Here is a 27481-nt window from a genome sequence, read left to right as displayed (position 1 = left end):
ACCCCAGCCCGTTCGGCTGGCCTGACGACCTACTGCCTCGCCAGAGCCACGGACGACTACTCGGCACTTCTAGCCGAGTTTCCCGCCCTCACTAACCCAACCTTTTCGGCCAAAGCCGCCAAACACGATGTGGAGCACTATATCCCCACCACCGGCCCCCCGGTTTCTGCCCACGCCCGCAGACTCAACCCGGCCAAGCTGGAAATCGCGCAGGCCGAGTTCACCACCATGGAACAACTTGGCATCATCCGCCACTCCAGCAGCCCTTGGGCCTCGCCCCTCCACATCGCCCCCAAGCCCGGCGGAGGCTAGCGCCCTTGCGGGGACTACCGCCGCCTCAACGACGCCACCACCCCCGAACGATACCCGGTGCCGCACATCCAGGACTTCTCGGCCCGACTGGCCGGACGAACCGTCTTTTCCAAGGTCGACCTGGTGCGCGGTTACCACCAAGTCCCGTACACCCCGCGGACATCCTCAAAACAGCCATCATCACCCCATTCGGCCTGTTCGAGTTCCTGAGGATGCCCTTCAGCCTCAAGAATGCAGCCCAGGCTTTCCAGCGCCTTATGGACTCAGTCCTCCGGGACCTGAACTTCCTATTCGTCTATCTGGACGACATTCTCGTGGCCAGCTCCTCCCATCAGGAACACCTCGAACACATTCGCATCCTGTTCAGGCGCCTAGCCCAACACGGGCTCATCCTCAGCCCGGCGAAGTGCCAATTCGGCCTAACCGAGATCGATTTTCTCAGTCACCACATCACCCCTGCTGGGGCCGTCCCCCTGCCCAACAAGGTGCAGGCCGTCCAGCAATTCCCCCGCCCCAAGACCATCAAGGGCCTCCAGGAGTTCCTCGGGATGGTGAACTTCTACAACAGGTTCATCCCCAGCGCTGCAGCCCTCATGAAGCCCCTATACGACTCCCTCTGAGGTAAATCCGGCAAGATGGCTGTAGCCTGGACCACTGACACGTCAGCCGCCTTCGACGCCACCAAAAACGCGATCGCTGACGCCACCCTGCTCGCGCACCCGAAGGCCGATGCCTGGGTCGTGCTCACCACCGACGCCTCCGACCACGCGGTCGGAGCCGTGTTCGAGCAGTGGGTCAATGGCGCGTGGCAGCCACTTGCCTTCTACAGCCGCCAACTGCACCCCCCAGAGGTCAAATACTCTACTTTCGACCACGAGCTTCTCGCGCTCCACCTGTCGGTCCACCATTTCAGGTTCCTCCTGGAGGGCCGCCCCTTCACTGCGTACGTGGACCACAAGCCGCTCACATACGCGATGGCCAAGCACACCGAACCCTGGTCCGCTAGGCAGCAACGCCAGCTCGCGGCCGTGTCCGAGTTTACTACGGACATCCAGCACGTCTCCGGTAGAGACAACGTTGTCGCCGACTGCCTTTCCCGTCCCGCCATCTGCGCGAATCACCTCGCGGTCGACTACGCGCAACTAGCAGCGGCCCAGCTCACGGACCCAGACCTCCTCTCGGCGGCTACCAGCCTGCCAGGGCTACGCCTAGCCAAGGTCGCGCACGGGCCCGAAGCCACGGCAGTCACTTGCGACGTCTCACTCGGCCAACCCAGGCCGGTCGTCCCTGCAACCTGGCGCCGCCGCATCTTCGACGCGCTACACGCGCTCGCGCATCCGTCAAACTCCTCTCCCAGCGTTTCGTCTGGCGCGGCCTCAGCAAAGATGTTCGGACTTGGGCCACCTCCTGCCTCGCCTGCCAACGGGCTAAGGTACAGCTACACACAAAAGCACCCCTGGGAGACTTCGAGGTACCCAGCCGCCGCTTCGACCACGTACACGCCGACATCGTCGGTCCTCTGCCGCCATCGCAAGGCCAAACTTATCTCCTCACGATGGTCGACCGCTACACACGCTGGCCTGAGGCAGTGCCGCTGCCCTCCACCACCACAGCCGACATCGCCAGAGCGTTCGTTAACACCTGGGTCGCAAGGTTCGGCGTACCAGCCGACATAACCTCCGACAGAGGCGCCCAGTTCACCTCCGAACTCTGGACGGCCACAGCACGCAACCCCAGGGTGACGCTCCACCGAACCATGGCGTACCACCCGCAGGCCAACGGGCTTTGTGAACGCTTCCACAGGTCACTCAAGGCCTCACTCCGCGCCGGCCTGCAGGACAGTACCTGGACTGACCGCCTACCGTGGGTGCTACTAGGCCTACGCACTGCGGTCAAGGAAGACCTCCAGTCCTCGGCAGCGGAGTTAGTCTACAGACAACCGCTGCGCGTCCCAGGCAAATTCCTTCCGGAGGCTACCACGCCTTGGTCGGCCGAACAGCAGCGGCTCAACTCTTTCTCTTCCGCTCAACAGTTCACCCTACTTCCGGTCAACCGACACGGCGAACTCGCACCTCACGTCCCGCCAAACTTAAAGCAGGCACGCTTCGTCTTCGTGCGACACGACGCGCACCGCGGACCCCTGCGACCCCCGTACGACGGACCGTACGAGGTACTACAAACCGGGGACAAGGTCTTCAAGCTGCGACTCGGCGACAGGGTCGACACAGTCTCCATCGACCGGCTCAAATCAGCACACACAGAACCAGGGGAACAGGTCCCCGTGGCCCGACCTCCAACTAGAGGCCGTCCCGCCAGCAAGCCAGCACAGCCGGCGGCGAACCGCCCGGCCCCACCAAGTAGACCGGCGACCACTCAGAGCCGCTCCGGCAGAACCATTAGACCACCGTCACGACTCGTCCACTCCTCCTAAGCGGATTCTGGGGGGAGCTCTGTGGCGACACGCCACCACTGGACATAATCCGCTCACGGCGGCACGGACAGTTTAAGCAGACGCCCCCAGCCAGGGGCCCTCTCCTCCAGCAACTTGTTTCCCGCAGGGACAGGCTGCCGGGAGCACTTCCTGTCTGGGGAGTATTTAAGTGGTTGCGCGGGCTTTTCCAGTTCCTCTTTGCCATGAGGTTGATTAAAGCAGTTGTGTTTCACTAACTCTGGTCTCGACTCCCACGTTTGCCGCGGTATCTCAACAGCAACTAGATTAGGGAAGTGAGGCAGCGCTGGTGGAAGTTGAGGAGGGGCTGAGAGATCTTTTGGAGATGTTTCAGTCTGGGAGTTTGACATCCAATAATGGATGGTTTTGGATGAACCCAGTGTGTTTTACAAATTGCAACAGTGGCTGTTTAGCACAGTCATATGCTGTAAGGGGAGGGTCTGAGAATCACTTTCATATTTTAATACCTGGTTATCTTAGCTTTTATCAGCTGAATTACAATATCATAAGTCATCATCAACTCCAACTCCTCCAAATTAACATAAAATCTGTACAAAGCCATGTGCTTCATTTCAAACACTCAGTTCTTTTTAATCACAGGTCTGTGGATTTCCTGGCACACTTGCCTACCTTTGGTGTCAGATTGCATGTCTCGTGCCAGTTCCATTGGCAGCACAGAGTTTGCCAATGTGGAGATGATGGCTGCATCCAGGTTACACATGGCTCCAAAACACTTCAGCAAGAACAGGCGCAAGGCGACCCGGTGTTCCTGGGACAGAACGGGACAAAGGATAAGTCAGTGCACATAGCACACTGGCACTGGCCATTAGTGTTCTGTATTAATACGTCTCCCCAGCCCCACAGTACTGTCAGTGTTCATTAGGTCTTCAGCTGCTGCTCACAATCATCTCTTTTGAAGTTCTCAGAGTACATGCTTCAGAGATATAATACTGATGGAATTTTATCTCATCTAGTTTTTACTAAATATAATTTCAGAATAATCAACATTAAACTTGATAACATAGTTGAGCAACTTATTAAAATAGCACATTTTAAGAGGTGACGCAGCCAAGTTGCACATTCTGATCCCAATGCCCGAGATTGCACTCTCGGTATAATTGGGACAGTACGTCAACAACTGTAACTGGCAGACTGTAGTCTAATCCCCCTCATACCCTGCACTGCCCAATCTGCATGCAATGGTAAACAACGCAAAACTATTTAGGTCTGAAGACAGGGGTATAAATTGGATCTGGTTGCGCCCATTTTCCAGGTGGCAAATGGGGGCAAAATGGACCAATTTTGGAGCGCCATGTCCTGTGCCCATGTTACAGATACCACCATATTCGTAAAGGCAGCTTTGCAGGTGTCTAAAACAGGCTTTAGGCCCCGTACAATGTGAATGAGGCATGAACATCTGTTCTGTGCCCCTTTGCAGGAATATTTTTCGATTGAGTGGAGCAGGAGCCGGGCCTGCCTCACTCAGGATTCTTGAGGTGTTGTTGTGGCCTAAAATTTAAATGAAAAGAAATGTTCCTGTGGCGTCAGGAGTAGCAGTGCTTCCCCCAACTCCACAGTCCTGCCAAGCGCTAGTCACTAGTCACTTCCTTCCAATTCGAGTGCATACCCATTTTCCCTACTCTCTGTCTTCTACTGACTAACCAATCTCCTATCCAGGTCAATAATTTGCCTTCAAGATGATCACAAAAGTGGTAATTCTTTACCTTTCTCTGTTGCCCATTTGGCCAAAACAACAGGAAAGAAATCTCTCGGAAGTCCCTGAAGACCGTCCTTATCTGGGTTGATTTACTATAGGTATTTATGGACAATAAATTAAGTACACTTGCAGCAAATGGATCAATCTTTTCCTCCCTGTTGTTCAATATAAGCACTCGTGGGCCTGTCTAAGATAGTTATCACCATATAAGGAAACCTCTGCCAGAAAATATGTCACTCCGATTGGCCATTGCAGATATTTGAAAGGAGGTGGATTGTAGAGATTGGTTGAATTTAATTCAAAGGAATTTCCTTTGTGAATCCGAAGTATAAATGAAGGTGTTTTGACACCAAAGATGGAATATTCAGAACAATGAGTGAGAGTAGTTGGGAACGAGAAGTCAAGTAGGAGGAGGAAAAGATGAAAGGATCTCAAGTATTACAGGAATTCAGAGAAGCTTCAGAACTCCTTCAGTCAGTGTCATGTTTATAGGAATAGGAGTAGGCCATTTAGCCCCTCGAGCCTATTCCACCATTCAATGAGATCATGGCTGATCTGCGACCTAACTCCATATACCCACCTTTGCCCCATATCCCTTAATACCTTTGCTTAACAAAAATCTTTCAACCTCAGATTTAAAATTAACTGACCCAGCATCAACAGCCGTTTACGGAAGAAAGTTCCAAACTTCTACCATCCTTTGCGTTTAGAAGGCCTGCCTCTAATCTTTAGACTCTTCTACCATCCTTTGCGTTTAGAAGGCCTGCCTCTAATCTTTAGACTGTGCCGCCTAGTCCTAGAATCCCCAACCAGTGGAAATAGTTTCTCTCCATCTACCCTATCTGTTCCCCTTAATATCCTGAAAACTTTGATCAGATCACCCCTTAACCTTCTAAATTCCAGGGAATACAACCCTAGTTTGTGTAATCTCTCCTCATAATTTAACCCTTGGAGTCCAGGTATCATTCTGGTAAACCTACGCTGCACTCCCTCCAAGACCAATATATCCTTCCTAAGGTGTGACGCCCAGAACTGCTCACAGTACTCCAGGTGTGGCCTAACCAGGGTTTTGTATAGCTGCAGCATAACTTCTACCCCCTTGCATTCTAGTCCTCTAGATATAAATGCCAGCATTCCATTAGCCTTTTTGATTATTTTCTATACCTGTTAATGACATTTTAATGATCTATGTACCCAGACCCCCCAAGTCGCTTTATTTTTAGATTTTCACCATTTAGAAAGTATTCTGTTCTATCCGTTTTAGGTCCAAAGTAGATGACCTCACACTTGCCTATATTGAAATCCATTTGCCACAGTTTTGCCTATTCACTTAATCTATTAATGGCCCAGTAATTCCTGTCACAACGCGTGAGTACGGACAGGGTACTCACACGTGTGCCAGGAGGAATTGCCGGTTTTCAGCATGCACAGCGCATGCGCTGAAAACCGGCATTTCCTGTCCTCTGACCCAAGGGGTTAAGAGGCTGAACGCATGCGCAGTATTGGGCAGCGCGTGCAACTTGGATTTCCTGTATTTTTACAGATTTGCGCATGTGTAAAGGGCTCCGGTTTTAACGCATTGAAAAACCACACGTAAGTACTTAGTTTTACAGGTAAGTGGTCTTTTAGTACAATTTAGAATTTCTTTTTCCACAGGTTTATTATTTTTAAAGAATCTACAGTAAGTTAAGTTTAGTTTTAGACCCTATTTTTTAAAAATTTATTTTTTTCAAAAATTTGATTAATTGTTTAAAATAGTTTTTTAAAGTTATTCATAGTTAATTTAATTATTGGGATGCTTTTTAAAATTTTATTTAAAGTTTAAGTAGTGTTTTGGGGTGCCGTACTTTTCATGAGTTTGACAGTCTTTACTATCAAACTTATGAATGAAGTTTCCCCTCCCCTGATTGGCTGAACAGTGCTCACCTGATCCCAGCCGGCACATTGTACTAACTACGCCGCTGGGTCAGGTTAGCACAGCGCGCCGAGATCAGAACCGGGCCACTTACAGGAAATCCACTGCGGGCCAGGTTTCAGATGTCGGCGCGCCGGGTAAGTGCACATTGGGGGCTTGCACGCGCGGCAAGCCCCCGACACCAAGTTCTGAGCCACAATCTCTATAATTTTATGCTTCCATCTACACTGCTTAAAATGGCACCTATCTTTGTGTCATCGGCAAACTTCGATATGTGGCTTTCTATTTCATCATCTAAGTTGTTAATAAATACGGTGAATAGTTGAGGCCCCAACACAGATCCTTGCGGGATACCACTAGTCACATCCTTTTAGAGTACCTGCTCATTATCTCTACTCTCTGTTTCCTGCTGCTCAGCCAATTTCCTAACCAGGTCAACAATTTGCCTTCAATTCCATGAGCTTCAACTTCAGCTGACAGTCTCTTATGAGGGACATTATCAAATGCCTATGGAAGTCCATATAAATAACATCCGTAGACATTCCCCTGTCCACTACTTTAGTCACCTGTTCAATCAGGTTCGTCAGGCATGACCTAGCTTTCACAAATCCATGCTGGTTCTCTCTGATCAGATGAAAATTTTCAAGGTGTTCAGTCACTAACTATTATTATAGACTCTGGTAATTTCCCGACAACAGATGTTAGGCTAACTGGTCTATAATTCCCTGGTTTCCCTCGCTCACCTTTCCTAAATAGCAGAGTGACATACACAATTTTCTAATCTAAAGGAACGGTTCCTGAATCTGGAGAACTTTGGAAGATTATAGTTGAGGCATCTGCAACGTTCTCACCTGCTTCCTTTAAAACCCTGGGAGGGAAACTATCTGGTCCTGGGGATTTGTCAACTCTTTAGTGTCATTATTTTCTTCTGCCCAGACTGCCGTGGTAGCAGTGTGGCTCTCATCACCAAATCACACCTGCTTCTGTCCCTCTATTCCTCTGGCACTTTCTCCTCCTTTGAGCATCTCACCCGGTTCCACTCCTCTCACCTCTCATTTAAAATTCTCGTTCTCTACCGACCACCCAAGTACCATAAAAATGTTAATACCGAGATATCCTCACTGCTTTCCTCCCTCAGTCTCTGCACCAAGTGACTTCTCATCCTCGGTGATTTCAACCTCCATCTCAATTCATCATCCTCTCTCTCCTCTGAGTTCACCACCCTTCTATCCTCCCTTAATCGCTCCCTCCATGTGAACATCCCAATCCATATTCACAGCCACCCCCTTGACCTTGCTATCTCTCGAGGCCTTGCTACTCCCACCGTGCCAATCGAAGATAAGGCCATCTCTGGCCATTTCCTTGTATCACTTTCCACCCACATCCCCCTTCCCCTACCTAACCCTACTTCCTTCTGTGTCTGCCCCTGGAAAAAACTCTCCCAACTGTCTAGCCTTTGGCTCTCCATTCACGACATTTCTGCAGCTACCGATCTGCTCAACCACACCCTCACCACCAGCTTTGATGCCCTAGTCCCTATTAAAACCATTACTCTCTCTCACCCTGGTCGTTACCCCTGGTATGACCCACATCTTCGCTCCTGCAAGTCCAAGGGACACAGACTTGAACGGATATGGTGGACAACTGGTTTAGCCATTCACCGCCAGATCTGGCTGGACCACAAAGCATTATCGGGTCCTGCTCTCGTCTGCCAAAACTGCTCACTATTCCAGGATCATTCTGGAATGCAAAGATATCCCCCGGCTACTCTTTTCTACTGCTAACCGTCTTCTTAAACCCCTCCACACTCACCTCCAACAACAAGTGCAAGGAGCTCATGGACTTCTTTGTCTCTAAGATTGAGACCATCCGATCAGCTGCGTCTGTCACATCCCTTCCTTCCCCTAGACTCCTGGGCCAAACTTCCTCTAAAGTTCACCCCTGCCCTAGCCATGAACTCGCATCTTCCTCCAGTTTCTCTCCAATCTCCCCTCTTGACCTCTCCACACTCACCACGAGACTCACTTCCTGCTCCCTCGACCCTATCCCCACTAAACTGCTGACCACCCAACTTCCTTTTCAGGCTCCCATGTTAGCTGACATTGTTAATGGTTCTCTCTCAAGTATTGTCCCCCTCTCCCTCAAATCTGCCATCATCACCCCTCTCCTCAAAAAACCAACCCTTGACCCCTCTGTTCTTGCAAACTACGCCCCCATCTCCAACCTCCCTTTCCTCTCCAAAGTCCTTGAATGTGTTGTCACCTCCCAAATCCGTGCCCATCTTTTCCAGAACTCCATGTTTGAATCTCTCCAATACGGTTTCTGCCCTACCACAGTACTGAAACAGCACTCATCAAAGTCACAAATTACATCTTTTGTGACTGTGACAAAGGTGAACTATCCCTCTTTGTCCTTCTTGACCTGTCTGCAGCCTTTGACATGGTTGACCACTCCATCCTCCTCCAACGCCTCTCCACCATCATCCAGCTGGGTGAGACTGCACTCGTCTGGTTCTATTCTTAACTATCTAATTGTAGCCAGGAAATCACCTGCAATGGCTTCTCTTCCCACTCCTGCATCATTACCTCTGGGGTCCCCCAAGGATCTATCCTTGGCCCCCTCCTATTTCTCATCTACATGCTGCTCCTTGGCGACATCATCCGAAAACATGGCGTCAGTTTCCACATGTATGCTGACGACACCCAGCTCTACCTCACCACCACTTCTCTCGACCCCTCCACAGTCTCTAAATTGACACACTGCTTGTCTGACATCCAGTACTGGAGCAGAAGTTTTCTCCAATTAAATATTTGGAAGACCGAAGCCATTGATTTTGGTCCCCGCCACACACACTGTTACCAAGCCACCGATTCCATCCCTCTCCCTAGCATCTGTCTGAGGCTGAACCAGACTGTTTGCAACTTTGGTGTCATATTTGACCCTGAAATGAGCTTCCCACGATATATCCATGCCATAAGTAAGATGGCCTATTTCCACCTCCGTAACATTGCCCATCTCCGCCCCTGCCTCAGCTCATCTGCTGCTGAAACCCTCGTCCATTCCTTTGTTACCTCTAAACTTGACTATTCCTGGCTGGCCTCCCACATTCCACCCTACGTAAACTTGAGGTCATCCAAAACTCGGCTGCCCGTGTCCTAACTCGCACCAATCCCGTTCACCCATCACCCTTGTGCTTGATGACCTACATTGGCTCCCGGTTAAGTAACGCCTCGATTTCAAAATTCTCATCTTTGTTTTCAAATCCCTCTATGCCCTCGCCCCTCCCTATCTCTAATCTCATTCAGCCCCACAAACCCCGCCCCCCCCCCCCCCAAAAGAGATATCTGTGCTCCTCTAATTCTGCCCTCTTGAGCATCCCTGTTTATAATCACTCAACCTTTGGTGGCCGTGCCTTCTGTTGCCTAGGCTCTGGAATTCCCTGCCTAAACCTCTCTTTCCTCCTTTAAGACACTCCTTAAAACCTACCTCTTTGACCAAACTTTTAGCCATCTGCCCTAATTTCTTGTGGCTCGGTGTCAATTTTTGTCTTGTAACACTCCTGTGAAGCACCTTGTGACGTTTTACTATGTTAAAGGCGCTATACAAGTTGTTGTTGTTATTGTTATTTTGCTTATGTTAATTTAGGCAAGTCCCCATCCCTGATTCATGATTAGTTTCCTTGGGATATCTAGCAGGCTATCCTCTTGTCCTACTGTAAATATTGTCGCAATGTAATTATTCAACATGTCCGCCATTTCCCTATTTTCATTTACAATGTCACCATTAGCAATTTTTGAAGGGGCCACATTGCCCCTGACCACCCTCTTTTTCCTACTTGTAAACATTTTGTGTGTTGATTTTGATAGTCCTTGCAAATTTCTTTTCATACTCCCTTTCCGTAGCTCTTACTATCTGTTTAGTCACCTGATTCTTTGTCAGGATCGATGCTAGTTTTTGCATTTTCCTTTTAGTTTTATGTTGTCCCTGACCTCTTTAGTCATCCATGGCTGTTTTGTTTGGGAAATCGAGCTCTTGCCCCTTCGGGGTATACACTGGTTCTGTATCACGTTAAATTTGTTTTAGAACACCTCCCACTGATGATCTGTCGTTTTACCCATTAACAGATTTGCCCAGTTTACTGTGGACAGTTGTTGAGCATGGAGGGTTATCCTCGCCTCCCCGGCGATGATTACTGAAAATGATGGTTAGGCCACATCTAAAATATTGCGTGCAGCTTTGGCCATCTCACTACAAGTGGGTCCTGAGTTATTTTGAAAAACAAGAATAGCTACGGCTATATTCTCTCAAACTGAAGACTTGAGTGAAGATTTGATAGAGATGGACAAAATAATAAAAGGAACACACAAGGTTAACATAGATTAGGTAAATCAAAGATATAAATCTCAAGATAAACATCAAATACAGAAAGAGGAAGAAACTTTTACACTGCATTCTGGTTACATGGAGTGCTTTGTCACAAGTGGTGACTGATGCAAAATCAATGAAAGCATTCAGAAAGGTGTGGAGTAATTTCAGCAGGAGGAACACTGGAGGATGTGGGAAAAAGCAGGGAGATGGAATTAGTGAGGGGGAAAAGCAGAGAGATGGGACTGTATAAAATTAGGCCTCAAAAGGCACCTAAATTCAGTGCAAGGAAGAAGGGCTGAATGATCTCCTACCATGCTAAAATTTAGATGTTAAACATAGTAGCGACCAGGGCTACGTGCTCATAGTTCCCTACACTGTAACTTGTTCTTGTTTTTTAGCGGAATATATTTTTCCTGGACTCTGTTGAACACAGTTTTAAATGTTCCCCATTGCTGTTCTATATCATTGTTTGCACCATCAGGAACTTCCTCACCACCAACACTGGCAAAGGCAGGGCAGAGCACCATCTGCATTTACTCTTGGTCAAGCTTTGAGTAAAGGAGAGAAATCAGAAAAATAATTTACAAAGTAAGTCCAAAATGTAATACTGGAAAGTGCAAAGGATATCCCCCTTTGGCGCACCATGCACACTGATGTGCCTCAATGAATCCGAGACTCGACGTTAACGGAGCAAAGCAAGGCTTTTATTAACACGGAAAGTAATACACATTGGAGAAGTGTCTCTCATCCAGAGATCTGCTGTACTGCTGTGAGACACGCTGGGGCTTGCTTAAGTAGGGGCCAGGTATGGGCGGAGCCCTACACACAATACAATACAGGTAAGGAAATGAAACTGAAACTAAACTAAACACAGGGAATACAGTGCCTGATGAATGGCATATTTCATCACATTCACCCCTTCTACAGATTTAGTCTGTTCGGGGGTTTGATAGTCCTCTGTGACCGACGTAGCTGTTGTGGTGCCGCGGGTGTCGGCTGGGTGTCCCCGGTGGCCTCCTGGGTCTCTGCCGGGGGCGCCGCCAGGGTTGTTGAAGGGGTAGTTGGTGGGGGCACCGTTGGTCGATGTTCTTCCGGGGGTGGTGAAAGGATAGTGGGTGGGTAAGAATTGCTGTGATCGTTGTTGCTGTTGTTGTCGTGGTTGTTGTCGTTACCGGCTGGGGCGACGTCTTTTATGGACACGGTGTCCTCCCTTCCGTTGGCGTGCCGGACATACGCGTATTGGGGGTTGGCGTGGAGTAGGTGCACTGACTCCACGAGGGGGTCCGTCTTGTGGCCCCTCACATGCCTTCGTACAAATACCGGACCTGGGGTGGAGAGCCATGACAGCATGGATACGCCTGAGGTGGATTTCCGGGGAAAGACAAACATTCGTTCATGAGGCGTGGCATTAGTGGCAGTACACAATAGTGACCGTATCGAATGGAGCACATCTGGGAGGACTTCCTGCCAGCGGGAGATAGGGAGGCCCTTGGTCCTTAGAGCTAGAGTGACTGCTTTCCATACTGTCCCGTTCTCTCGCTCCACCTGGCCGTTACCCTGGGGGTTGTAGCTGGTGGTACGGCTCGTGGCGATCCCCCTGGACAACATGTACTGGCGTAGCTCTTCACTCATGAAGGACGCCCCCCCTATCCGTATGGATGTAGCTCGGCATACCAAACAGGCTGTTGAGGCATTTAATGACCGTGGCGCTGGTCATGTCTGGGCAGGGGAAGGCGAATGGGAAACGGGAGTATTCGTCCACAATGTTCAGGAAGTAAACATTGCGGTCGACTGACGGGAGGGGGCCCTTGAAATCTAAGCTGAGCCGCTCAAAGGGCCGTGTAGCTTTGATTAAGTGGGCTCTATCTGGGCGGTAGAACCGAGGCTTGCACTCAGCGCAAGTGCGGCAGTTCCTGGTCAGAGACCGAACTTCCTCAATCGAGTAGGGTAAGTTGCGGCACTTTATGAAGTGGAACAGCCGTGTGACCCCTGGGTGGCAGAGGTCGTTGTGGAGGGTCTGTAGCCGATCCCCGGTGGCGCTGGCACACATCCCTCGTGAGAGGGCGTCGGGGGATTCGTTAAGGGCCCCTGGCCGGTAAATGATGTCATACTCGAAGGTGGAGAGCTCGATCCGCCACCTAAGAATCTTATCATTTTTAATCTTCCCCCTCTGTTTATTATTGAACATAAACGCTACCGACCGCTGGTCGGTAAGTAGGGTGAAGCGTTTGCCGGCTAGGTAGTGCCGCCAGTGGCGCACTGCCTCCACGATGGCTTGGGCCTCCTTTTCCACGGAGGAGTGTCTGATCTCGGGCCCTTGGAGGGTCCTCGAGAAGACAGCTACGGGCCGCCCCGCCAAAGTCAGACGCATCACTTTCCACTTGAAAGGGAGTGTTCTCGTCCACTGCCTGTAGCGTGGCCCGCTCAATATCCCGCTTAATGCTTTTGAAGGCGGCGTGGGCCTCAGCAGAGAGCGGAAAAGAGGATGCTTTCAAGAGGGGGGCAGGCTTTGTCGGAGTAGTTGGGGACCCATTGGGCATAATAAGAAAATAACCCCCGGCACCTTTTCAGGGCTTTGGGAGTGTTGGGCAGGGGGAGCTCCCGTAGGGGGCGCAAATCGGTCGGGGTCTGGTCCGATTTCCCCATTCTCCACCACGCTGCCTAGTATGCAGAGGCGCGTGGTGTTGAAAACGCACTTGTCCTCGTTGTAAGTGAGGTTGAGTTTTTGTGCGGTTTTCAGGAACCTCTCGAGGTTCGAGTCGTGATCCTGCTGGTTGTGACCGCAGATGGTGACGTTGTCGAGGTAGGGGAAGGTTGCCTGCAAGTGGTGGTCATCGACCATGCGGTCCATCTCCCTCTGGAAGACCGAGACCCCATTCGTCACCCCAAAGGGGACTCTAAGGAATTGGTAGAGGCGTCCGTTCGCCTCGAAGGCGGTGTACGGGCGGTCCTCTGGTCTGATAGGGAGCTGGTGGTACGCTGACTTGAGGTCGATGGTGGAGAACACCCGGTATTGGGCGATTTGGTTCACCATCTCGGATATGCGGGGTAGCGGGTAGGCGTCTAGCTGGGTGTATAGATTAACCGTCTGGCTATAATCTATCACCATCCGCTTCTTCTCGCTACCCCTCACCACCACCACTTGGGCGCGCCACGGGCTGTTGCTGCGTTCGATAATGCGCTCCTTCAGGAGCCTGTCTACCTCGGTCGCGATAAACCGCTTGTCCTCCCAGCTGTACCTCCTGCTTTTGGTCGCTATTGGCCGGCAGTTGGGAGTAAGGTTCGCGAATAGCGAAGGTGGCTTTACCTTCAGGGTAGTCAGACCGCACACTGTGAGGGGCGGCTGGGACCCACCGTAATTGAGCGTGATGCTTTGGTGGTGGCACTGGAAATCCAGGCCCAAGATCACGCTCGCACATAGATTCTTCATGATTAGTAATTTAAAATTATCGTATACAGTTCCGTTAACGGACAATTGTACCGCGCAGTAACCCATAATGGTCGATGTCTGGGTTTTATCAGCCATAGAGATGGTGCCCCGAGCAGGGACCACCGTTAGAGAGAGTTGTTGTGCTAGTTCAGGGTGGATAAAACTCTCCGTGCTTCCACTGTCAATTAAACATTTAACCCCGCACCCGTTTACCTCGATGTCCACCATTGATTTGGATAGCGGGTGCGGTCTGGTCTGGTCCACTGTGACCGATGCCACTGTAGGGCCCTGATCGAGACAAGATGGCGTCCACGCTGTCTGCTCACAAGATGGCGGACCCCACGAGGTCGGGCAAGATGGCGTCCAAGATGGCCGCTCCCACGGCGCACACGCGGCGGTGGCGGGTTTTCCAGCGGGGTTCCCTCTGCACACCTTCCCGAAGTGCCCCTTCTTACCGCACTTAAAGCAGGTGGTGCCTTTCGCCGGGCACAGGTTTCTGATGTGCTTCGGCTGCCCGCAAAAGTAGTTGGGGCCCCGACACGTCGCGGCTGTCGTAGGGCTTCTGGGGGGAGAGCGGGACCCCGACGGTGTCGGGCTGCCGGGCGGGGAAGATGCCTTCCAAGATGGCGGCGCCCTTGGTGCACACGTGGCGGCGTGGGCCGAAGAGTAGGCGTCCGAGTTTCTCTGGGCCACATCCAGGGATCGCGCTGTGTCCACAGCCTGTTTCAGGTCCAATCCCGTTTTTTCCAGTAGTCTCTGCCGGATGTAAGTGGAGCTGAGGCCTGCGATAAAGGCATCACGAACAAGCTCGTCAGTGTACACTGCGGCTTTTACATCTTGGCACTTGCAGTCTTTGCCAAGCGTTTTCAGGGTGACTAGGAACTCATCCAGCGATTCCCCAGGGCGCTGTGTGCGAGTAGCAAGCAGATGCCTAGCGTACACCTCATTCGTAGGCTGCTGGTAATGCACCTTTAGGATGTCGCAGGCGGCCGGGTACGTGTCGGCGTCTTGGATGAGGGGGTAAACCCGGTGGCTTACCCAATTCCGCAGGATTCCGAGTTTCATACTCTCAGCGTCCGTAGCGCCTGTGATGGCTGCGGAATTGTCCAGGAAGAATTCCATACACTTAAACCAGTGTCCGAATCGTGCCGATGCGTCCGAAGCATGCGGGTCCAAATCCAAACGTTCGGGTTTCAAGAGTTGGTCCATTGCGTTGAAAATTGAGTTAATAAAATTGATGTGCCTCAATGAATCCGAGACTCGACGTTAACGGAGCAAAGCAAGGCTTTTATTAACACGGAAAGTAATACACATTGGAGAAGTGTCTCTCATCCAGAGATCTGCTGTACTGCTGTGAGACACGCTGGGGCTTGCTTAAGTAGGGGCCAGGTATGGGCGGAGCCCTACACACAATACAATACAGGTAAGGAAATGAAACTGAAACTAAACTAAACACAGGGAATACAGTGCCTGATGAATGGCATATTTCATCACATACATTCTCCACACTCCAACACCCAATCTTCAAGTATGTACTCTTACCATCTGATAGTAAGCAATAAGTGAAAGAATTGGTTCAAAGCGGTTCTTCTTGGTCATCCTCTTACAAACTTCTGGATCTGCATCAGTCTGAGAGAGGAAAGAGAAACAATAAGACTAGTTGGTGATGTATAGAATCTCTCTGAGACCCAACACTTCCCTGTATTGATTGGAATACAATGTTTTCTTGCTTCTGAAATGATCTGTTTAATTTGTCAGTAAAAAAATAAGGCAGCTGGAACCGAGAAATAAATAAGCAACAAGACCAAAGGAGAGACCAAGTACAGGATCATTGTGCTGTGTGTGGGCTCCAGACAATACACCATCCACCAGGTTCTATGATAGCCTCCCCCAGCTCTGTTCTCTTCCCACCCACTCCACACATGTAGTTGCTGAGTCTATGACCTCACACCCGATCATATTTGGTGAACCACTGGCTCCCTGCTGAGTTTGTTGTTCATGAATGTCACTAACTGGCATCTCACCATGGTCATTTCATGAGTGTCATTAGTACTATGTTTAGGGATAGCATAAGATCCAAGGAGAGGACATATAAATTGGCCAGAAAAAGCAATAATCCTGAGGATTGGGAGCAGTTTAGGATTCAACAAAGGAGGACAAAGGGATTAATTAAGAAGGGGAAAATAGAATATGAGAGTAAGCTTTCAGGGAACATAAAAACAGACTGTAAAAGCTTTTATAGATATGTGAAGAGAAAAAGATTGGTGAAGTCAAGCGTAGGTCTCTTGCAATCAGAATCAGGGGAATTTATAATGGGGAACAAAGAAATGGCAGACCAACTAAATACATATTTTGGTTCTGTCTTCACAAAGGAGGACACAAATAACCTCCCAGAGATGCCGGGGAACATAGTGTCTGATGAAGGGGAGGAACTGAAAGAAATCAGTATTTGTAAGGAAATGGTGTTAGGGAAATTGATGGGACTGAAGGCCAATAAATCCCCAGGGCCTGATAATCTACATCCTAGGGTACTTAAGGAAGTGGCCCTCGAAATAGTAGATGCATTGCTGATCATCTTCCAACATTCGATGGAATCTGGAACAGTACCCATGGATTGGAGGGTAGCTAATGTTACCCCACTATTCAAAAAAGGTGGTAGAGAGAAAACAGGGAATTACAGACCGGTAAGCCTGACATCGGTCGTGGGGAAAATGTTAGCGTCCATTATTATAAAAGATGGAATAGCAAAGCACTTGGAAAACAGTGACAGGATCGGACAAAGTCAACATGGATTCACAAAAGGTACATCGTGCTTGACTAATCTACTGGAATTTTTTGAGGATGTAACTGGTAAAATAGATAAAGGGAGAACCGGTGGATGTGGTGTATTTGGACTTTCAGAAGGCCTTCGATAATATCCCGCATAAGAGATTAGCATGTAAAGTTAAGGCACATGGGATTGGGGGCAAGGTATTGACTTGGATAGAGAACTGGTTAGCAGACAGAAAGCAAAGAGTTGGAATAAACGGGTCTTTTTCCGAATGGCGGGCAGTGACTAGTGGGATACCGCAGGGATTGGTCCTTGGACCCCAGCTATTATATATATAAATAAATGATCTGGACAAGGGAACTAGATGTAATATCTCCAAATTTGCAGACGACACAAAGCTGGGTGGGCGTGTGTGCTGTGAGGAGGATGTCGAGAAACTCCAGGATGATTTGGACATGTTGGGTGATTGGGCAGAAACATGGCAGATGCAATATAACGTGGATAAATGTGAGATTATCCACTTTGGAGGCAAAAACAGGAAGGCAGATTATCTAAATGGCAATAGATTGGGAGAAGGGGAAGTGCAATGAGACCTGGGTGTCCTTGTGCATAAGTCGCTGAAGGTAAGCATGCAGTTAAGAAGGCAAATGGTATGTTGGCCTTCATAGCGAGAGGGTTTGAGTACAGGAAGAAGGATGTCTTGCTGCAGTTGTACAGGGCCTTGGTGAGACCACATCTTGAGTATTGTGTGCAGTTTTGGTCGCCTTATCGGAGGAAGGATGTTCTTGCCATGGAAGGAGTTCAGCGAAGATTCACCAGGCTGATACCTGGGATGGCAGGAATGGCGTATGAGGAGAGATTGGGTCGATTGGACTTGTACTCGCTGGAGTTTAGAAGAATGAGAGGTGATCTCACTGAAACTTATAAAATTCTGACAGGACTGGACAGACTAGATGCAGGAAGGATGTTCCCGATGGTCGGGGAGTCCAGAACCAGGGGACACAGTCTAAGGATAAAGGGTAGGCCATTTAGGACAGAAATGAGGAGGAATTTCTTCACCCAGAGAGCGGTGAACCTGTGCAACTCTCTACCACAGAAGGTGGTGGAGGCCAGTTCATTAAATATATTCAAGAAGGAGTTGGATATATTTCTTAAGGCTAAAGGTATCAAGGGGTATGGGGAGAAAGCAGGGGCCGGGTACTGAATTTAGATGATCAGCCATGATCGCATTGAATGGCGGAGCAGGCTCGAGGGGCCGAATGGCCTACTCCTGCTCCTATCTTCTATATTTCTATGTATGTTCCCTCGCTCTTATTGAGCAGATAAAGGAATCCCCAGCAGCTGCCGAGCAGCTGGGAGACAGCAATGGAACAGGAGGAGGCCATTCAGCCCCGCCAGCCTGCTCCACCATTCTATTAACACCATGGTTGATCTGTACCTCAACTCCATTTACTCACCTTAGCTCCAGATCCCTTGGTATCCTTACGCAGCAAAAATCTATCGATCTCAGCCTTGAAAATTTCAATTGATCTCCAGCATTCACAGCCTTTTGAGAGAGATTTTCAGATTTCCACTACTCTGTGTGAGAAAAATTGCTTCCTGATTTCACTCCAGAACAGCCTAGATCTAATTTTAAGATTGTGTCCTCTTGTTCTGGATTCCTCCACCAGAGGAAATAGTTTCTCTGTAACTACCCTATTGAATCCCTTTCTCATTTTGAAGACCTCAATTAGATCACCCCTCAACCTTCTAAACTCAAGGGAATACAAGCCAAGTTTGTGCAATATGTCCTCATAATTTAACACTTTAACCCCTGGTATCATTCTACTGAATCAGAACTGTATCCCCTTCAAGGCCAGTATATTCTTCCTGAGCTGCAGTGCCAAAACTGAACGCAGTGTCCAGATGGGGTCTGACCAAGGCTCTGTACAATGGAAGCCTCACTTCCATATTACAACCCCTCCATTAACCTTTTTGATTTACCTGTGCACTCGTTTTTTGTAATTTGTGTACATGGACGCCAAAATCCCATTGCTCCTCCAGTTTCTAGTCTCTTGCCATGAAGAAAATGTTCCCATTTGTCTTTCCCGGATCCAAAGCCAGATGGCCTCACACTTTCCCATAGTTTTCCCCACTCACTTAACCCATTTATGTCCCTTTGTAACTTCCTGCTCCCATCTACACAATTTACTGTGCCTCCATGGTGTCATCTGAAAACTTGGATAGACAACTCTTTTTTCCTTCATCTGTCATCATTGATATATATGGTAAAATGCTGAGGCCCCAGTACATAAGAACATAAGTAGGAGCAGGAGTAGGCCATACGGCCCCTTGGGCCTGCAACGCCATTCAATAGGATCATGGCTGATCCGAACCTAGACTCACGTCCACTTCCCTGCCCGCTCCCCATAACCCTTAATTCCCTTATCTAAAGGAAACTGTCTATCTCTGTTTTAAATTTATTTAATGTTGCAGCTTCCACAGCTCTCTGAGGTAGCAAATTCCATAGATTTACTACCCTCTGAGTGAAGAAGTTTCTCCTCATCTCAGTTTTGAAACGGCAGCCCCTTATTCTAAGATTATGCCCCCTAGTTCTAGTCTCACCCATCAGTGGAAAAATCCTCACCGCATCCACCCGATCAATCCCCTCACAATCTTATATGTTTCGATAAGATCGCCTCTCATTCTTCTGAATTCCAATGAGTGGAGGCCCAACCTACTCAACCTTTCCTCATAAGTCAACCCCCTCATCTCCGGAATCAACCGAGTGAACCTTCTCTGAACTGCCTCGAGAGCAAGTATATCTTTTCTTAAATATGGAAACAAAAACTGTACGCAAAATTCCAGATGTGGCCTCACCAGTACCCTGTATAACTGAAGCAAGGCTTCCCTGCTTTTATACTCCATCCCCCTTGCAATAAAAGCCAAGATTCCATTGGCCTTCCTGATCACCTGCTGTACCTGCATACTAACCTTCTGTGTTTCATGCACCAGGACCCCCAGATCCCTTTGTACTGTGGCACTTTGCAGTTTCTTTCCATTTAGATAATAACTTGCTCTTTGATTTTTTCTGCCAAAGTGCATAACCTCACGCTTTCCAACATTATATTCCATCTGCCAAATTTCTGCCCATTCACTTAGCCTGTCTATGTCCTTTTGCAGGTTTTTTATGTCCTCCTCACTCACTGCTTTCCCTCCCATCTTTGTATCGTCGGCAAACTTGGATATGTTGCACTTGGTCCCCCCCTCCAAATCGTTAATATAGATTGTAAAGAGTTGGGGTCCCAACACTGACCCCTGCGGAACACCACTAGTTACTGATTGCCAACCCGAGAATGAACCATTTATCCCCAACTCTCTGTTTTCTGTTAGATAGCCAATCTTCCACCCATGCCAGTATATTACCCCCAATCCCGTGATTTTTTATCTTGTGCAGTAATCTTTTGTGTGGCACCTTGTCAAATACCTTTTGGAAGTCCAAATACACCACATCCACTGGTTCCCCTTTATCCACCCTGTTTGTTACGTCCTCAAAGAATTCGAGCAAATTTGTCAAACATGACTTCCCCTTCATAAAACCATGCTGACTCTGTCCGATTAAATTATGCTTATCCAAATGTACTGTTACTGCTTCCTTAATAATGGACTCCAACATTTTACCAACCACAGATGTAAGGCTAACTGGTCTATAGTTTCCAGCCTTTTGTCTACCTCCCTTTTTAAATAAGAGCGTTACATTAGCAGTTTTCCAATCTGCTGGGACCTTTCCTGAATCCAGGGAGTTTTGGAAAATTACCACCAATGCATCCGCTACTTCTCTCAAGACCCTAGGATGTGAGCCATCAGGTCCAGGGGATTTATCCGCCTTAAGTCCCATTATCTTACCGAGTACCATCGCTTTAGTGATTTTAATCGTGTTTAGCTCCTCCCCCCCCTATAGCCCCCCGTTTGTCCAGTGTTGGGATATTTTTAGTGTCCTCTACTGTAAAGACTGATACAAAATATTTGTTCAGCGTATTTGCCATCTCCATGTTCCCCACTACTAATTTCCCGGTCTCGTCCTCTAAGGGACCAACATTCAATTTAGCCACCCTTTTTCTTTTTATATAACTGTAGAAACTCTTGCTATCTGTTTTTATATTTTTTGCTAGTTTACTTTCATAATCTATCTTCCCTTTCTTAATTAATCTTTTAGTTATTCTTTGCTGGCTTTTAAATGCTTCCCAATCTTCTAGCCTCCCATTAGATTTGGCTACTTTATATGCCCTTGTTTTTTGTCTTTTCTTTTACGCCCCTTTTTCCTCAGTGGAATATATTTTTCTTGAAAGTTGTGAAATGTCTCCTTGAATGTACACCACTGCTCCTGTACAGTCTTACACCTTAATCTATTTTCCCAGTCCACTTTAGTCAACTCTGCTCTCATACCTTCATAGTCTCCTTTATTTAAGTTTAGTACGCTGGTTTGAGATCCAACTCTCTCGCCCTCCAACTGAATTTGGAATTCAACCATGTTATGGTCACTCATACCAAGGGGATCCTTTACTAAGACATTTTTTATTAATCCTGTCTCATTACACAGGACCAGATCTAAGATTGCCTGTCCCCTGGTTGGTTCAGTTACATACTGCTCAAGGAACCCGTAGCTAATGCACTCTATGAACTCTTCCTCAAGGCTGCCCTGCCCAATTTGATTTGTCCAGTCAATATGAAAGTTAAAATCTCCCATGATTATAGCTGTTCCCTTATTACAAGCCCCAATTATTTCCTGATTTATACTCCGACCAATAGAGTTGCAACTGTTAGGAGGCCTATAGACTACGCCCACTAGTGACTTTTTCCCCTTATTATTCCTTATCTCCACCCAAACTGTTTCACTATCCTGATCCTTTGACCCAATATAATTTCTCACTATTGCAGTGATTCCATCCTTTATTAACATAGCCACCCCACCTCCCTTTCCTTCCTGTCTGTCCTTCCTAATACTCAAATACCCCTGGATGTTTAGTTCCCAGTCATTGTCACTTCGCAGCCATGTTCCTGTAATGGCCACCAGATCATACCCATGTGTAGTTATTTGTACCGTCAACTTGTCTATTTTGTTACGAATGCTGCGTGCATTCAGATAAAGAACTTTTAAATATGTTTTGTGACAATTTATTCCTGCTTTTACCCCCTTTACTACTTTACCTTTATCTTTATATATTCTGTCCCTTCCTGACACGCTCTGGTTTTTAATTTCCCCACTGCTACTTTGCTCTATTGCCTTCTCCACTGACATTTTTATTTTTCGCTCTCTTGAAACCTCCCCCCCGCTAATTAGTTTAAAGCCCTCTCTACAGCCCTAGTTATTCGATTCGCCAGGATTCTAGTCCCAGCACTGGCCAAGTGAAGTCCGGCCCAACGGAACAGCTCTCTCCTGTCCCAGTACTGGTGCCAGTGTCCCAAGAAGCAAAACCCATTTCCCCCACACCAGTCTTTGAGCCACGTATTTAACTCTCTGATTTTATTTACCCTAGCCAAATTTGCTCGTGGCTCAGGTAGTAATCCAGAGATTATTACCCTTGTGGTTCTGCTTTTTAATTTGGCCCCGAGCTGCTCATACTCCCTCAGCAGAACCTCTTTCCTTGTCCTATCTATGTCGTTGGTACCAACATGGACCACGACAACTGGATCCTCCCCCTCCCACTCCAAGTTTCTCTCCAGCCCAGAGGAGATGTCCTTAACCTTGGCACTGGGCAGTCAACACAACCTTCGGGACTCTCGCTCTCGGCTGCAAAGAACCCTATCTATCCCCCTTATGATACTATCCCTTACCACTACAACATTTCTTTTTACTCCCCCCACTTGAATGGCCCCCCCGTTCCACGGTGCTGTGGCCAGGTTGCTCATCCTCCCTGCAGTCCCTGCTCCTGTCCTCACAAGGAGTAAGAGCCTCGAACCTGTTGGACAAGAGCAAGGGCTGCGGCTCCTCCAACACTACCTCCTGGATCCCCGTACCTGCCTCGCTCATAGTCACACCCTCCTGTCCCTGACCACGGACTACATCTGAATTAGTACAGGTCCCTGGGGAACACCACTGGTCACATCCTGCCAATCAGAGCACATTACCTCTGTCCCCCTACCTCTGTCCCCCTACCTCCTAACCAATTACCAACCCATGCCACAAGGTTACCTCCAATTCCGTCGCTTTTATTTTTGCTATTAATCTCTTGTGCAGAATCTTATCAAATGCCTTCTGGAAGCCCATATAGACAACATCCATAGACAGTCCCTTATCCACCATGTTAGTGGCCTCCTCAGAAAATTCAACTATATTAATTAGACATGACCTACCCTTCACAAATCCATGCTGACTCACTCTGATCAGGTTATGCCTGACCAAATGCTCAGTCACTCTGTCTCTGATGGTAGAGTCCAGAAACTTCCCCACAACTGATGTTAAACTGACATCCCTATAGTTACCTCATTTCTCCCTCCCTCTCTTTTTAAATAATGGAGTGACATTTGTAATTTTCTAATTCAAACCTAAAGTGAATCTAGAAAGTTTTGGAAAAACCATGACTAACTCATCTGCAGTTTCCTAGGATGGAAACAGTCAGTTGTCTATTTTAAGTCCTATTATATTCTCCATTACCAATTTCTTTTAACTTCTATTAAATCCATTAAATTCCTCCCCTTGATGTATATTTAGGTTCCCTTGTACCCCTGCATCAACTGTAGCTCAGTGGTAGCACTCTACCCTCTCAGTCAGAAGGTTGTAGGTTCAAGCTGCACACCAGAGATTTGAGCACAAAATCTCGGCTGACACTCCAGTGCAGTACTGAGGAGTGCAGCACTGATGGATGGATGTATAAGATCCAATGCACTATTCAAAGAGGTGCAGGGAGGTTCTCCCAGTGTCCTGGCTAATATTTATCCTTCACCAACACCACAGAAACAGATTATCTGACCATTTATCTCATTGCTGTTTGTGGGAGCTTGCTGTGCACAAATTAGCTGCAGCATTACAACAGTAACTACACTGCAAAATGAATTAACTGGCTGTGAAGCATTTTAAGAACATAAGAATTAGAAGCAGGATGAGGCCAGGCGGCCCCTCAAGCCTCAACTCCTTTCCCGCCCGATCTCCATATCCCTTGATTCCCCTAGGGTCCAAAAATCTTTTGATCTCAGCCTTGAATATATTTTGGGATGTCCTGAGGTTGTGGAAGGTGTTATATAAATGCAAAATCTTCTTTCTTTAACGTTTCTAGAATTCATTCATATACATATATCTTAATCAGTGCCAGCTGTGGCTCAGCTGGTATCACACTCGCCTCCGAGTCAGAAGGTTGTGGGTTCAAGCTCCACTCCAGGGACTTGAGCAGAAAGCTAGGCTGACACTCCAGTGCAGTGCTGAGGGAGTGCTGCACTGTCGGAGGTGCCGTCTTTCAGATGAGATGTTAAACCGAGGCCCTGTCTGCTCTCTCAGGTTGACGTAAAAGATCGCATGGCACTATTTCGAAGAAAAGCAGGGGAGCTATCCCCGGTGTCCTGGCCAATACTTATCCCTCAACCAACATAACAAAAACAGTTTATCAGTTAATTATAACATTGCTATTTGTGGGAGCTTGCTGTGCACAAATTGACTGCCACATTACAGGTGACTCCACTTCAAAAGTACTTCATTGGCTGTAAAGCGCTTTGAGACGTCCGGCGGTCATGAAAGGCGCTCTAGAAATGCAAATCTTTCTTTCTTTCTAATATGGATCTCCCACCTTCCATGAGCTGCAGTGCCTGCCTGCCCCTGGTCTCCAGTCCATATAACCTCTCGGGTTTGGTGTGTCCACACCCTCCAGTTGTCAACCTTCTCCCCCATAACGTCTCGCTACTGTCCCCCCACTTGTCTAGTTTAAATGATTCTCGACAGTTACCTCAATGTTCTTCTCAAGTCTCCCTGCTCTGACTCAGTAGTGTGAAGGAATCAGCCATAGAACCTATTCAGAAAAACACACTACCTTATGAAAGAATTCTGGCCTTATTAAAACATGACAAACTGGGTTTGGAAATTTAGAAACTTGACTGTGAAATAGCTGTGAAAGAATTCTGGCTATTGAAATAAGACAGTTGTTGACCCTGAATAAATAACCTTATTGAAACAGAAGGTGAAGGGCTGCGACAGGCTGACCTTTTGGGAACAAAACAATGGTTCACTCTGGATAAGGTGTTATAATTTAAACTTCGTAAAGATGGCACATTCTTATCTTTAAGGAACATCTGCCTTCATAAAGATGACAAAGGAACACCTGCCGTTCACCGTTTTTATATGGTAAACTTAAGACACCTAGAGATGAGAAAGATTCTGCAATGCTACCAGCTGATGTGGCAGTAAGAACTGCAGAGGTCGGCAGAAAAATCACTAGGGATAATTAACTTGCATCAGCAGAAAACCTTAAAAGGAGATACCACTGGAAAAGGGCATAAATATTGAACTCTCAAATGAGATATCAGACTCGCTTTAAATCGGGCAATGCGATTCTCGGCTTCAGAGATGGCTCTGTAGTCTACCACTCTTTGTAGCTCGGGGATCAAAGGTATTTGATATTGATGGATATCCTGTATAAAGAACTTTAAGAACAGTAATACTGTAGCGAAGTTAAGATTTAAAAGAAAGATTCTCTGTTAAAAAGATAGTATGTTTTCTCTTTTTAGAACCGTTAAAGTTGCGATTGACTGATTCACCAACTGTAAATTGCATGTCGGTCTTTAATAAATCTATATATTTTTAAGAATTGTCTCACAAGACTTCTATGTCAAAAACTCGCGAACTCAATCTCTGTACACTTTTTAGTGAGGAGTTGCAGAATTCTGAGGGAGTTTTCTGGACCCTCATAGTATCCGGGATGTTACAGTTTAACTAAACTTATTAAAAGCGCTATCTGGAGGATGGTAACATTCTCGGGTTGTTCCTTTTCTTTCGGGAGAGATAGCCCGGTCCTTTAGGCCCAATTAAGCGTCTTTAGGATTCGACTACCTCAAACTTTAGTTGAAAGTGAACGTCTGAGAAATACGCCTGATCCAGGGTAGCCCTAAAGGGGCTAGGACTAGTAAAAATCCCTTCAGTAGAGGTGTGGATCTTATCGCTCTAAAAACATTCCTAGTTACTTTTGAAGGAAGCTTTGTTGCTTGCACACCATAATGCCAGCCACTCATTAACACACTCCTTCCAACTGAACTCTCCTTTCCCAAACACTGGGTATCCCAGAGAGCATTTCTTTGCACCTTCAGTCAGTGCCGAATAGAATGTTCCAGAGAGGGTGGCAGCAGCAGAAGCTTCAGATCAGCGAGCCAACCCTCAAGTGTCTGCTGTCCTGAACTACTGCCTCAAGCTGCTGGAGGTGCTCCCAAGAGATCCAGTTTGAGGAACTGTGACAGATCTGAGGTATTCATGCAGCGTTTGGATAACATGCATCATAAGATGGCACTTGAAGTCGATGAATGTTGTTTTATAAACAAGAGACAAATAGTTCTTGAAAAGCAAACTAATAGTGAAACCTTCTGTACTGTACAGGAGGGCGAAGGGTCACAACAATGAGGCAGGACATTACATCAGAAAGGGTACATTCCCAGTGATGGAGCGTGGTGGGTCAGGATACTCCTGAGCTGTGTAGTTTGCAAGATGAAGAAAGGTTTTGCTTCCCAGGATATCCATCCCACACAATCACACAGGATTTAAACAGTAACACGGAACCCACTGAGGGGGGTTGGTAACCTGCAACATTTCTTATCCGGTACTCACCAGAATACCCAGCAGTTCCTCTAAGTAGCAGGAAATAATGCTCTCGTCCTCATGCAATGCCCAGCTCCTCTGCTGTGCATCGTTTTTGTGTCTTGCCAGATCAGCAAAGATTACTTCAAGTCGCTGTTCATCCTGACACCCCTGTCCTCTGGGTAATGCTGAACTGAGGTCCTAGGAAAATAAACATTGCTGATTATGATGGCCATTTACATTCAGCTTCATCAATGGGGGCTGGAGTGTGGAGGTGCCCTCTCAGCAGGATAAGATGTTGAGGCATTTACGGTGTGTCGACATCAGGTGAGCACAGCTGTGATGCTCACTTTTCCCACGAACATTCACCAGTCATTTTGGACAGGCACTGGAGGACAGCCAGTCTGTGAAATGACAGCCCAACAACTTGAGGGGGACAACTAGGTTGCAGTAGAGAGAGATCATCAACAAGGGTGCCCCTCACAGCGAGAGAACAAGGACACCCAGCAAGGGTGTCTGAGAGCACGAGCCAGTGCAGCACGCTAAAGAGAGGGCAGGCAAAGGTATCCTTTTACACCACAGTTTTGTCAGGAAGTTGCAGTCATTTAGAACAGACTGCGCCAGCAGAGTCCCCTCAATTTACCTTGTCCGAGTCAGGGCCTTGTGCAGAAACTAGTGGCGGTGATGTGGAGAGGGCAGAGACAGCTTGGCAACTAATGCTGCAAACACCATTCAATCCCGCCTACTGACATGCTGCAGCAAGTGTCTCTAT

The 27481-nt window shown here is 47.9% G+C and overlaps 2 protein-coding genes across 2 annotated transcripts in view; one reads left to right on the top strand and one right to left on the bottom strand.

Annotated features, from left to right (window-relative positions):
* Nucleotides 1-27481, top strand: part of nckipsd (NCK interacting protein with SH3 domain) — a 282238-nt gene that overhangs the window by 12208 nt on the left and 242549 nt on the right. The gene's annotated exons all lie outside the window — the stretch shown is intronic.
* LOC147110825 (NCK-interacting protein with SH3 domain-like) overlaps nucleotides 3327-27481 on the bottom strand; it is a 31155-nt gene continuing 7000 nt past the window's right edge. The window contains exons 2-4 of the mRNA XM_086001186.1: nucleotides 26740-26910; nucleotides 15734-15820; nucleotides 3327-3530 (exon numbers count right to left, since the gene is read on the bottom strand). Of these exons, the coding sequence (XP_085857312.1) occupies nucleotides 3342-3530; nucleotides 15734-15820; nucleotides 26740-26910 (447 nt within the window). The 3' untranslated portion in view covers nucleotides 3327-3341. The remainder of the gene's footprint in view (nucleotides 3531-15733; nucleotides 15821-26739; nucleotides 26911-27481) is intronic.

The sequence above is a fragment of the Somniosus microcephalus genome, chromosome 11, assembly GCF_052327205.1.
Source record: "Somniosus microcephalus isolate GS21.2 chromosome 11, FLI_Smic_1.0, whole genome shotgun sequence".
Taxonomy (NCBI): Eukaryota; Metazoa; Chordata; class Chondrichthyes; order Squaliformes; family Somniosidae; genus Somniosus; species Somniosus microcephalus.
Note: the sequence above shows the minus strand (reverse complement) of the source record. Positions and strands in the feature narration are given on the sequence as shown.